Source organism: Oryzias melastigma, linkage group LG14, assembly GCF_002922805.2.
Source record: "Oryzias melastigma strain HK-1 linkage group LG14, ASM292280v2, whole genome shotgun sequence".
Lineage (NCBI taxonomy): Eukaryota > Metazoa > Chordata > Actinopteri > Beloniformes > Adrianichthyidae > Oryzias > Oryzias melastigma.
Genome location: NC_050525.1, coordinates 20,513,888 through 20,526,981, shown reverse-complemented (window position 1 = coordinate 20,526,981; position 13,094 = coordinate 20,513,888). Strand labels below are relative to the sequence as shown.

The window sequence follows — 13,094 nt, the reverse complement described above, 5'->3', positions numbered from 1 at the left end:
AAAATGTAAAAAAAATAACTTTAATTGCTGCAGGGATTTACTGAAAATGAAAAAGCTATTTACAAAATGTCAAGTTTGCTAAAAAACTGGAAATTTTGTTAAAGAATAATAAAAGAACGCTGAAGTTGATCTACATTTCTGAAAGTTTTGTTGTGAAATTGATTGAAACCCTCAACACAAGCCAATTTTGCAAAAACATTTAGTGTGTTGCTTGAATATGAGCTAAAATACAAATTAGCCCCAAAAATCTCAGTAGATGTCAAATTAGCAAAAAAAAAAAAAAAAAAAAATAGCGAGCTTGTTGCTTAAATACTTTCTCAAAATAGCTCCAAAATATCCTAACATTCCTCAGTAAAATAAATTAGTTGAAAAAGTTAGCCTGTTGCTAAAATAGAAGCTAAACACTAAATTAGCGAATAAAAACCTCGGTAAAAAAAAAAACAAATTATCCATTAGCATGTTGTTAAAATATTAGCTAAAATCTAGATTAGCAAAAAAAAAAAAAAAATTTTAGATGCCGAATTAGCATAAAAATGTTAGCATGTTGCTGAAATTTTAAGCAGGAGAATCACTACAGTGTGAAAGCTTTCTAAGTATTCACACAATTATTTTTGAGTGTCCTTCAGCGTCTGACTCTTGTTTTCCACTTAAACTTCCAACTACTTGTTGGCAGCATAGCGCACTGAACCTCACCCCACCAGAACAACACTAGCTTGTGTTATATGTTCCGTTACCCTCACAGTTTTTGTTGTTATGAGACATAATACTGCAACGCTTCATAGCGGCTTAGACAAGAACCAGTGAAGAAGTGCAGCTGCATAGCGGGTCATGTACCGAGCCTCAGTCAAAAGGCTGTCGGCAAAGTGGGCCAAAGTTCTGCTGAACTTCACAGCAATAGATTCTAGTTCAGCGACCTGAGGATCAGAGGGGAGGGGTACAAGGCTCTGAAAAAAAGCCCAACGTTGTGGCGATGAGTGGTAAAATCTGTGTTTGTGCAGACTGTCATGTAAATAAAGCATCTTAGATACATTCAAGGGCTCCTACATCCTGTCATCACACTGAAATTTTTCTGTCAATTTACAGTCATCATTTATGTTTTTGGACGATGGGAGGAAGCTGGAGTACCTGGAGGAAACCCATGCATGCACAGAGAATATATGATTTGTTAATAGTGCTTTACCCTCCGTTAAATCTTCTTTATGTGACAATTGATTGTAGACATTTGAGCTGTAAAGATCAATGGGCAGAAACTGCAGGCTAAATGTAATTTAGTGAACTCATTTTTTTTTTTCACACTGTTAGCCATCCACTTTTAATAGTGAAAACAGAGATTTTAGGGTTTCATTCTTTCACTTTGTAACAGAATCTGTATGTATATGAGTGGCTGCAGCATTTAAACTAATCTTTCAATTGATTACTTTTCCTTTTGGGGTAAATAAATTAATGTAAATGAATTATCACCAACCCAATATTGTACAAATATCTAACAATCGGTAAAAGAACCAATAAACAAACTAGTGCTGAGGTTTTAATTATTTTTATTTGAGTTAAATGTCAGAAGTGTGACTGTAAAAACTTTATGCCGAGTGCATAAAGTTGAGACAGGCAAAAATATTTGGCAAAAATTCAAGAAAAATGTTACTTTAGGTTTAGAGAATCAACTTTGGAGGAATAGATTTGCTCTGTTTAAAGTCTGACCTTTAGCATATCAAAAGAAAAAAAAAAATCCACAAAAATATTGGAAATTTCTTTAACAGGCACCCCATAAAGCTGATATACAAAAACTACCATGATAAAGAGGGCTTAACTAAAGCAAATCATAGACTGTTAAAGGAAATAAAATGCTTTTTATCTTCATTTACTTACCTTTAAACTCACTATCTGACATGTTTTTGTCCTAAATATTTTGCATTTGGTAAAACAAGAAGAAAACCCTTGTGACCCATTTCTGACTGACAGCATGTCATTTCAGCACAACTGTACGCTCCCCTGCCAAGTAAATTAGTTCAGCTTGTCGGGTGATGTTTGCAGAAAACCCGGCATCCTGGCTGCAGCTTGAGGGTGTTTGTGGTTTTTTTGTCAGATTTCTGTCTACTTCAGCTTTTGCTTGCAGGTTTACAATACTTTTTCCACTCACTTTACTTTTTCAGTCTTTATTTACAATATAACTCATTCAAAATTAGTGCATTGCACAAAAAATATGTATCAAAAGCATGCTTAAATACATGAAATAAATTAGCATTAATGCTGTTTGGGTGGAGCACAGCTCAACCATCATCTCCTGACTGAAGCTCCAACTATTTATAAATCGGTCATGCTTCTCTTGTTTCTATTTCTCAACGACAACTTTTTTACTTTTTCAATCTCCTCCTCCACATCTTTACATTTTTTACCCATAAAAAGATTTTAAAGGCATCAATTACACTGATAGAGCACATCATTTTCATATGCTTCTCTCTGGTGAAAAGACAGGAGATAAGAACAGGGCAGCTGTCAGAGTGGATACAATGAACCTCACAATGTTGTATAATTTTAATTAAAAAGATAAGTCGGGACCATTTTTTATCTGGAAGGAAAGTGCAGATGCAAAATTATAGGAAAACAAAAAAGGTGATTATGTGTCTGTGCTATCTGGAGCCACGTTCACTGCACACAGTAATTGTATTTCACAATTTTGAGTGTGCCGCACTGTAGCAAACCCCATTACCAAAGATGGCTTACGCGTCCTAACAGTGCTTTGAGACATCCCACCAAGAGCATTTTGGATTAGAGCAATATTGCTCCGGAGACACTTCTGACAACCCGACCGGTCACACACACTCACTCGCAGTTACACACTCAATCACTCCCCCTGCCAGACATGGGCTCACGCCAAATAGCGCTATTTACTGGAGCAGGACTGGCACTTCTCCAGACCATGGGGGTAGCAGGCTTGGCATCGCAGATCACTGATGGACTCATTGAAGCGATTCGCCAGCATGGACAGCTTGCTGCCATGACATAAGGAGCAGGGAGCACAGCCTGAACCGCCACAATGCTGGCAGCTGTCCGCCTCCTGCAGACAGAAGAAACACAAGGAACGCTGAGGTGGAAGACAGGTACTGTGATGATAGAACACGGGGAACACAGTTTGAATGAAGAGTTAAAGGAATAATGCATCACCTTAGACATAGATTACAGTTTCTGGTCTGCAGTATTTTTTTCCATGTATGTCTTCATTTGCCTCGTCTGAGCTGGTATCTGTCTCAGAACTGTTGCTCCAACTATAGCTCTAATATTGCTCGCCATTTTTCTAGCATTGGTAACACTTTTACATACTTACATACATTATGATAAGTCAAAAGATAATCGGAACAGGTCTTTAACTAAGGATTGAACAATGTTTAATCCTATATAACCATTTGTGTCATATTTTATACACTGACACCCCCATCTCATTAGCATAATCGAAACTTTCCTTAGAAACCCATTGTATATAACTTGGTCCATGTTTTCTGCCATGCAGTACGTTGTCATTCCACTAGGGGCAGTAGAGAGGCTTTTCCTGCGCATTTCAAAATGGCTGCCCCCATGACATCTCTAAAACACTTGGTCAGAAAACATTATGCTAATTTTCAACACTTTAAGATGAGATTGTCTTCTTTTCTAACTACTTGCTGTTTAAAAAAAACAAATTTAGTTGATAATTAAGTATTTATAATACAGTTTACCAAGTGTAAAAATGTGTGGATCAAATTTGAGACGGTGGGTTGCTTTTCTTTTCCTGAATAATATTTTACAAAGTCACACGTTGTATCATGATTGATATTCAAATATCATTAAAAATGTGAATTTTCTGTTAATTCTTAAACTTTGTAGACAAGTAAATCTAATATTTATCTTGTGTTGCAGCCTGGAATTATTAAGTTAATTTATGTTCATTTAGATACTGTCATTGAGAAAAGTTTTAGCAATAAGGCATTTTTTCTGTCTTAGTATTGAGATTAATTTAATGTTTTAGTTATTTGCTATTTTATTTTGAAAATACCTGCTAGACGTAGCATAATATTTCCTTTTTGTTGGAGTGTGTGCATGTGCAGAAAAAGACATGCGTTTATGGTTTTGTGTGTGATCATGTTCTTTTGCTCTGGCTGTCTCAGAGAAAGCATCAAAAGAGAAAATAAAGTTGCATAAACAAAGACGGAGTGCTGTCCATTTTCAAGGGTGCAACGCTAGTCAAAAGTATCACTTTTGAGCTTAAAAAAAATGCTGGAATGAGTGCAAAAATTACTTTTTTTTAGTTTAGTAAAAGAAAAAGAACCTAAAGTACAAAAGAAATCCATAAAAAAAATCAATAACTCTACTAAGAACTCTGGAAAATGAGAAGAAAATTAGAAAACAACAAAAGAGATGAGAGGAGGCCGAAGGGAATCTGCAGGAACAATAACCAGCTCCGGAGCAAAAAGGAGAGAATAATATCAAAACGAGTATTCTTGCTGGATTGCAAGTGGCCGGGAGGTGCTGCAAGGGCAGGAAAAAATGGGGACTCATCAGGATCTGTTCACAGTTGACAGATAACACCAGGACAATGGGTTACTGACGGTGGCAAAACAAGAAAAGAACGCAGTACAAATAATGTGCAAGTTACAAGGAGCAACTCAGGGAGGGATGTGGGATGAGATATATTCTTTACAAAGCAAACTTTAGAGGAATGAATTATTATCAAGGAATGGTGAATGACACGGCACAACACTATATTTCCTAAATGGGGTTCATAAACCCCGACCTCACCAAGAGAATGATTACTGCACAGATCATTACCTCAGTCTCTGTGTCACCGATCTTTTTCTCCTCCTTCTCCACCCCCTCCTGGGAGGGAAGAGCTTTAGTCTTCCTCTTGCTGGTTCTTTCTCTGGCCTTTGGGTATCCCTCCATGTCCACTGAAGGCAGAGAGTGCTGACGCAACATTTCAGGCCTCTTTGGTGGAGCTCTTATAATGCGCAGGTTGCTGGTGTAGATGATTATCTTCCCAAAGTCCAACACAGGGGCCTGTGAGAGATCTACACGTCAGTTCATCTGTATAGTTTTGGAGCCACATGATGATGCAATAAACACTATGGAGGATAAATCCAGGTGTGGATGACCAGAGGACATTTACAAGCAAAATATAGATATTTAATCAATAATTAGGACATCTGGCCTGTTATATTTTTAAGTTTGAATCATTTTTCACAAAAATCTAACTATTTAAAACACATTTAGTTGCGTTGTCATAGTAACCGTTCCAGCATGCACGCACCAATTGTGCTCTCCTCTTGCTCTTTCCTCTCTTGAAAGTGAGCGTCAGGAGAAAATAAAGCTTTTCTTGCATATTTTTGTCCAGATCATGAAGAAAATGTTTGTTTCAAAGAAATGATTCCTCCAGTGTAATGTCCTGATGTTTTATTTCCTCCTTATCTCCGCTATTTCTCTTCTGCTTCATCCCAGTCTTCAAAATGGGTCAAATTCAGTAAATAGATTAAAGGTAACTATAAATCTGTCTTCTGTCTTCCTGTTGTGATGAACTGTGGATGTCAATATGTGTATTAGGATATTGATGAGAAGGTCGTAGTACAAAAGTGTTCCTTCTGTTTTTTGATTTTTATCATTAGAACACTCTGGACCTGATGTGTATTTTTTCATTGTTTGACATTGAAAACAAAATCCCCCCCTGGTGGTGTAAAAGTTAAAGTCGGAAGTCTCATATAATTAAAGACTTCATAAAGTCACTTTTTAGTTGTATTCTGATCTATTACTACATCAAAATGTCACAAATTCAAATTAAAAACCTCAAAATTAGACATTTTTTTAGATTACAAATTAACTGGGATTATAATCGATTAATTACAAATCATGATAAATCAATAGCTCAAAAAATGTATCACATGACAGCACTAAATTTTAGAAGTTTAAAGTTCTACGATCTATGTCCAAAATACTTTAAATCAGAATCAGAACACTTAATTTATCCAACGGGGAAATTACATTTGCAGCGAATTATCTCTAGAATGAGCCAGCTTTTCTGTCAAACTGATCAGCAGATCTTTTGTTAATGTTGACAGTTTATCGCTTTATTTACCTTTGTATATTTAAAAAAATGGTAAAGGAAAAACATTCAAACTCAGAGCGTTATTGTTAATTACTGTATCAATTGGCACAGTATTGTACATTATTGTACTATTTATTTAAAAAAAAAACGAATTCTGATTAAAATCATGTTTTTGGTGCTTTTTAAGATGTCCCAGTATTTTTTTTTTTTGACGATGGAGGATATATATAAAGAAAAGTAAACTTTTTTTTTTTTTTTTCAGCTAAAAAATGCATAATCACAGATAATAAGTCACTGGGAATGCTTTTAAAAAGCTCAAAAGATGATCAGAGTGGGTCTTTAAAAAATCTAACATTGTTTTTTTTTTCTCCCATTCACCATTTCTCTATGCAAAAGTTAAATATCTCAACTGTGCAAAATAAAAAAAGTGTAATTTTATCGACACTATAGGAGCTCCATACCAACAGATTTTTTTTTTTTTTTTTTTTGGTCAAACTAATCCCGTAACAAGAAAAAAGTTTTGACATCATGTAGCCATAAAGTCTTTATATACCCACTGTGACATCCTCTCAATTATCCCCTGACCATGAACACAAAGTTGTCGTCAACAGATAAATATGATAAATACTGACTTGGTCAGCAGGGCTAAGCGTCCTTGTTTAGAGGATAAAAGAATAAAAATCAACATGAGGCCAACAGACGAGGCGCAGAGCGGAACCTCCCTCCAGCCTGCTGCTTTAATGAATCTACTGCCACAGCTGCTCACTAACACTGTCATTTCACTGTCAGATTAAAAATATGCTGTTATCGATGGCGCTCCACAATTTTGAAAGCGTGGAATCCAGTTGACATTATGTGTGTTCTCGTGCAAAGATGGCCTATTATGCTTATGAAACATGCAGATGAGTTGTTACATGACATTGCGTTGGATGAGCTTTTAATTTTTAAGGGTTATTCAAGTAATAATGAAGCTATTTTTTGTGTTCCCATGAAATGTGACTGACACTTTAAGACAAAATGCAATCATGACTTACCTTGTTGTCGTCTTCTGCTTCATCTCTTCTCTCAGAAGCCGGCTTGTAGCTTCCTATTCCTCTGTAAACATTTATTCTTTGGGCGATGAGTCCTGTCGCAGGATAAACACCTGAATCCAGAAGAGAAATCTGTTTACAGTAAGATCTAAATGAGACACAGTTTGTTTCTAATGCTGAGCAGTGACAGGTCTGCTCCACATTAATGAGCTTGTTTCAAGTCCCACTCCAATTATCTTTAGAGCTATTGTAAAAGCATTCTCATTGGTTTTTAACCAACACTGTCGTTTTCTAGGACATAATTTCTGCAGAGCGGCAGCGAGTCATCACAAATTTACTTTTGAGTTGAGGGCGGGCCATTGGCATGGAGTGAGCCTGCCCTCATTTTCCATCCTTCCTTTGTTAACACTTTCCTCTCACAAACTCAACCTAACATTAGGTGTGCAACAAAAATGGTGAGCAATATCAAAGCTATCTAGCCATACAGTTTTAAGTCAGAAAACTGCTGATTGTAGATTTTACTAAACTACTAAAAGTTTTTTCAAGCTACACTTTTTACCTGCTTCTTATTTATCGTAATTAAATAAAGAAATGCTCAGAAATGTCGTTTTGATCTCAATTTTATTTTTGTATGTCCTCTATTAGGAGAAAAATGCTTCAAAAACGTGTTAAAAACACCAGAAAAAACATGAATTTTGTTAGTACGTTAGTTTTTAAGTCACCAGCTTCTTATTATTCTCTGGTTTTACTGATGGAGGATTTCAAGAGTCGCCTATTTATTTTCCTAAGAATAAAATCCAGAAGAGCATAAAATGCTTCTTGATTTAATATTTACTGCCAATTTCTCTAAAATGGGGGTAAAAAAGAAATGTAGAGTTTTTGTTAGCTTTTAACTCCATCTTTAAATTAATGACTGATTGACTAAATCGTGCCTGGAAGGATAGTTTCCTTGAATTTTTTAATTTTTAAATGGACTTTTCCATCATGTTACATGCTACTACTATTGCCTCTACTGTTCTTTAAGGATATAATTTGTTGTTTACTGCTAAATGATACACTATATTACCAAAAGTATTGGCTCACCATCATTGACTCAAATATGAGCTGAAGTGCCATCTCATTCCTAACCCATAGAGTTCAATAAGATGTTGGTCCACCTTTTGCTGCTTTTACAGACTGTGGGATATTTAGGAGATTTTACGACTGGATTTGTTGCACAATCGGCATCCTATGACAGTTTCTCACTGGAATTCACTGAGATCCTGAGAGCGGAACATTCTTTCTTTCCCAAATGTTTGTAAAAACAGCCTGCATGCCTGAGTGTGGCCAGGCCAAGTGATTATTACACCTAATCTAATCGTTTGGATGGATCCAATACTTTTGGTAATATACAGCAAGTTTTAGAAATCAAATGTTGTAAACATTAAGACTTAAAATTCCTCTTCTTCTTAAGGTGAGACCGTCTGGCCACGATCATAATATCCTCATAGCCCCTTTTCTCTTTTTTCTTTCCCTGTAAAGTACAAAAAAAAGCATTTAAAGATACATTTCTTGACAAAAGGTTAGTTCTCTGTGGATTACACTACATTCAATATATAATTCCCTTTTTCTTCTACAAGATAAAGACTAACAACAACAGTTTTTGAGTTTAAGATAAAGATACAGGTAAAAAGAAAAGATGTTGGTGGTTATATGGGACAATTTTCATGCTGTTTTAATCTTTTTATATCCAAAATGGACTAAAATAAAAAAAAAAAAAAAAGGACCAAATTTTTTTACAGATCCAGGAAATTTGATGTCTACTCAGAAACCTCAAAGACTAACAAAACTTTGAATCATTTACCCCACAGGTTTGGTTTTTTAACAGTCAAAATTGCTTCTTTTTTTTTTGTTATTTGTTTGGCCCCATATGACAGCATAGATTCAACACACATCAGATTAGTGAGCCACAGATCAGAGCATTCTCTCTTAAAGTTTGGATCTCAAGTTCATTTGTCATGCTTTGGGTAAACATCAGAGCAGAAGCTCTCAGCAAAATGTTCAAACGTTCAATAATTTTTATATCACGTGTATCAATAAATGCATTTTTTTTTGCATGAATTTCAGTGTGAGCACTTTTATTAAAGATTTAGTTATACACTTATATTTTTCTAGATTATTAACCTAACCCTAACAGTAAGCCTAGTAATCCAGGGGTCTTGAATCTTTAATACTTAAAAGAGCCATTTGGATCAATTTCTCACTGATAACATCTCAATAGGAGTCTTATTTCAAACTTAATAAAAATAAGACACAATGGCATTTATGTTATTGTTACTGTTGTGATAGATAAAAAATACTTTTTTTTAAATAAATAAAGCTTAAAGAGAAAATAGCCTTTTAATCTATATGAAATAGTTTATAGCTTTTGACAGTTTCACATCAATCCCTTTCAAAATAAAAGATGTCACAAAGTGAGTTGAAAAAAGTTTGAGTTACTTTATTTTATTTTTAACTTACTTTTTACTGTATATTTACTTAAAAAAAAGAAAAAAACAATCTTGTTTTTTTTTTCTTAACTGGAGAGCCACAATTGAGGAGTAACTGAGTCACACGTGGCTCCAAAACCCCAGACAGCAGAGCCCAGCCGTAACCTTTCCTCTGGACCCATGCTGCCAAGAAAAAAGTTCAGCACTGGTCATAAATATTTAGAAAATTATGTGCAAATACTCTCTTTAAAGAAATAAATTAAAGAACACTCAGAAAATCCTCTCTTTACATGTGAACCCAACTATGTTTGTTTCTGGACCCAAGCTTACTCATGATTGGCGACAAAAAGAAACGTTGACTCAGACCGACTCGTACCAGTCACTATCGACTCGCTCTAAATGGCGACCTCCATATCGTGCAAAATTGGCCACTGGATACGCTTCATTTCGCATTTTTTATGACATCACAGCCGCTCTGTACAGTTCTATATACAGTCAATGAGAGCAACCCCATCCCCCCTTCCCATCCTCATAGATGACAGCTTATTGCAAGTTATTTTCAAACAAAATTTTTACTCTGATTACTTCAGATTAACAGCAATTTTAATACTAATTTTATCTCCATGATAAGAAAAATGTCAAAAACACAGAACACAATCTTCTACAAGGCAGGTCTTTAAAAATTTTCATTTTTGATATCACTATCAACATTCTAAAATCTAAATAAACAAGATTTCAACATTTAAACACCTTCTAAGTAATCACAAAAAACAGGAGCCTTTCACAAATATGCACTCAAACCTATAAACAAACCTTGTTTCTCCACGTTAGGATCCTCAAATCCACAAAGCTGCTCCATCTCAAGGTGGCTGGGAGGAATTTTATGGTGGAGGAAGCTATGCGGATATTGCTCCTCTGGACTGTCCAGCTCCTGGCCGTCCTCGTACACGTGCTTCAACACCCGGCCGCTGTAGGAAGATGCCAGCTTGAACCTCACCTGCAGCAGTGAGTGGGAAGTGTTATGTTTTCCTGCCTCTGCTTGCTACATTTTTTATATTAAGGATGTATCAGCAGTGAGAGTACGTCCCTTTGTAATGTGGAGCTGAGGGTTTTAAAATAGAGCGAGGACTGTGAGTTATAAAAAGAGCTGCTTTATCTGACTAAAGCGACTCATTTTGTTTGATCTCAACACAAAAGTTAACTTCTTGCCTGCTTCTCTCTTTGCAGTTTCACAAGATACAACCATTAAAAACAGATGCTTCTTGAAAATGTTGGTGATTTTAAACCTTCATCAGTAATTGAGGTTATTCTTTTATGCCCTTTGAGAAGAATTTACCTTTCTTGGCTTGGTGTCCTCATAGTGCTGGTTGAGTTTTCTCTGAAGTTCCTCCATGTTGGCCGAATTAAGAGGCGATGCATGAAAAACCGTCAGTCCATAAACGTAGCTCTCCACTCAGAGGGAAATGACATCATCTTAAACACACATCCTTTCTCCAGGAAGCAAAAATGATTACAGATTGAACACAAAGCAACCGAGAGTCCGACTGAAGAGCTGCACGGAACGGGCGGAAGTCAAAAGGAGGATAAAAAGGCTTTTTTCAATATATTTTTTTGGTTGTCCTGCCTCCAGAGGTCTGGTATACCTGCTGTTTTAAGGAGCCCACTTCTCCAGCTTACTCTGCTCAATTATTAACAACAAGATCATGTGTACAAAAGGGTGGCAGAGAAACCAGAGGCTCTGTCATCAAATAATTATGATCACCAAAATAGATGGTATTTGGAGGCAGTGTGCAGTTCCGAGCTGTTGTGAGTATTAGGGTGAGAAATAGAAAGTGAGGCTGTGTGTGTGTGTTTTAACAAATCTATGTGTGGGAGTAGTTAGCAGTTGGACTGCTTGTCCTTGGACGGCAGCCGAGTGCATCCGCACTAAAAAGGTAGATTTGTTGTGTTTTCCTGCATACAGAAAAACACAAAGCTATGATTATAGTAAGATTGAGGTCTTCTGAGAATAACACTTCAGTTTCTTTGAAGGGCTTCTTGATGTGCATGTGTAGTTCTTAAGTGAGCAGTCAAATGTCTTACGTTGCATTCTAAAGGATGGCAATTTTACTATTTCTACCCAGAGAGTGTAGCTTGCCGTTTTTTTTTTATTTTAGTTGATGAAAAAATATGAACATCTTCAATTTGTAATTCATGCGAACACGTTTCTCTTGACATTTAAGAGCAGAGGTGGGCAAACTTTTAAGCTGGTTGGTTGACAGGAGGTCCAAACCAGGAGCAACCTGGAGTGTTTGATGATCCACATCATAGGAGAAGGAAAAACAAGCAAAAAAAACTGGACAAAAACATCCTTTAATATTGATTGGAATTTAATATGCAGAACATTTTGGACTTTTTTGTGACTTTTTTTCTAATTTTAGTGCTGATTGCATCAATGGATTGATGGAAAAATGCAAACTTACGAAAATGCTGCATTCGTGTGATGTTTTAATGATCTGAAAAATGACGTCCGACTCAAAAAACAGACATAAACATCAAAAAAAAAAGTCTTCCAAGATTACATGAATGCAAAATAACTTTCTGCACATAGACAATGTATTTATACTAGTGTACCATCTATAGAGAGACAGCAGAATTACATGGAAAATCCGACATTATCATCAAAACAAAAGTCATACAATAGCCATAGTGATGTAAGAGCATCTATATTATTGATACTCTCATCACTTGCTCTCATACTTTGTTTTTAAGTTAAATCTTCACACTGGTCATATGTTAAGGGGATGGTACAAAGCTTGGGTTTATATTGGAGAAATATCACAGAAAATGTAAAAAAAATATTATCTAAATTAGCTGATTTCTACTAAAAATACAAGATCTACTACATGTACATCCTTAAATCCCTTACTTCAAAAGGTCTTACTTTACAACTGTTCCATTAAACTCAGAAAAACAAAACGTTTTTTGTAAATTGCACCATTACTTTGAGCATAAATTCTTTTATCTCGGGCATTTAAACTGAAAGTTGAAAACAAAACCTAGATACTAGAAAGTGTTTTTAATACAAATTCCCAAAGCAAGTTTTGTCACTTTTAAAACAGAAGTGTTCACCAGATGGAACTTTTCTACACGGCTTGCCAGTAGATCAGACCAGCGTTTAGCTCCGGATGGGCAGCATAAAGACTTTTGAAGTGTCAGAGCACAGGCACTAAAAATGACTGTTTCCCCAGAGGAGGTGGGTTGCAGAAAAGGTTTAGATTTGTCTTGGATTAATATGTGAGAATGTGTACCCAGAAGTCAACTGGAGGGTCATTCGTTTACATGAGAAGAGCTATTATCTGCAACAAATGTCTGTTTCTTGTCCGTTCTATAAAAATGTAGATTCTATGTGCGATCATAGGAAAATAGAATTTTGGAAGACAAAACAAAATGTCCATTTTTTTTAAATTATTTTGAGTCAACCTGTCTATAAAAGCTTGAAATTTTTAACATTACATTTTATTGTCTAAAAGCAAGATGTTTATTGTT

The 13,094-nt window shown here is 35.7% G+C and overlaps 1 protein-coding gene across 1 annotated transcript; it reads right to left on the bottom strand.

The window, feature by feature from the left end:
- Nucleotides 1-1,595: 1,595 nt before the first annotated feature.
- On the bottom strand, nucleotides 1,596-11,496 carry LOC112143029 (glutaredoxin domain-containing cysteine-rich protein 2). The gene is made up of 5 exons (XM_024266765.2): nucleotides 10,903-11,496; nucleotides 10,380-10,563; nucleotides 7,102-7,211; nucleotides 4,801-5,028; nucleotides 1,596-3,055 (listed from the first exon to the last, which is right to left on the bottom strand). Exons 1-5 carry the CDS (start codon nucleotides 10,957-10,959, stop codon nucleotides 2,882-2,884), a joined length of 753 nt encoding a protein of 250 aa, XP_024122533.1. The 5' UTR covers nucleotides 10,960-11,496; the 3' UTR covers nucleotides 1,596-2,881.
- Nucleotides 11,497-13,094: the final 1,598 nt, after the last annotated feature.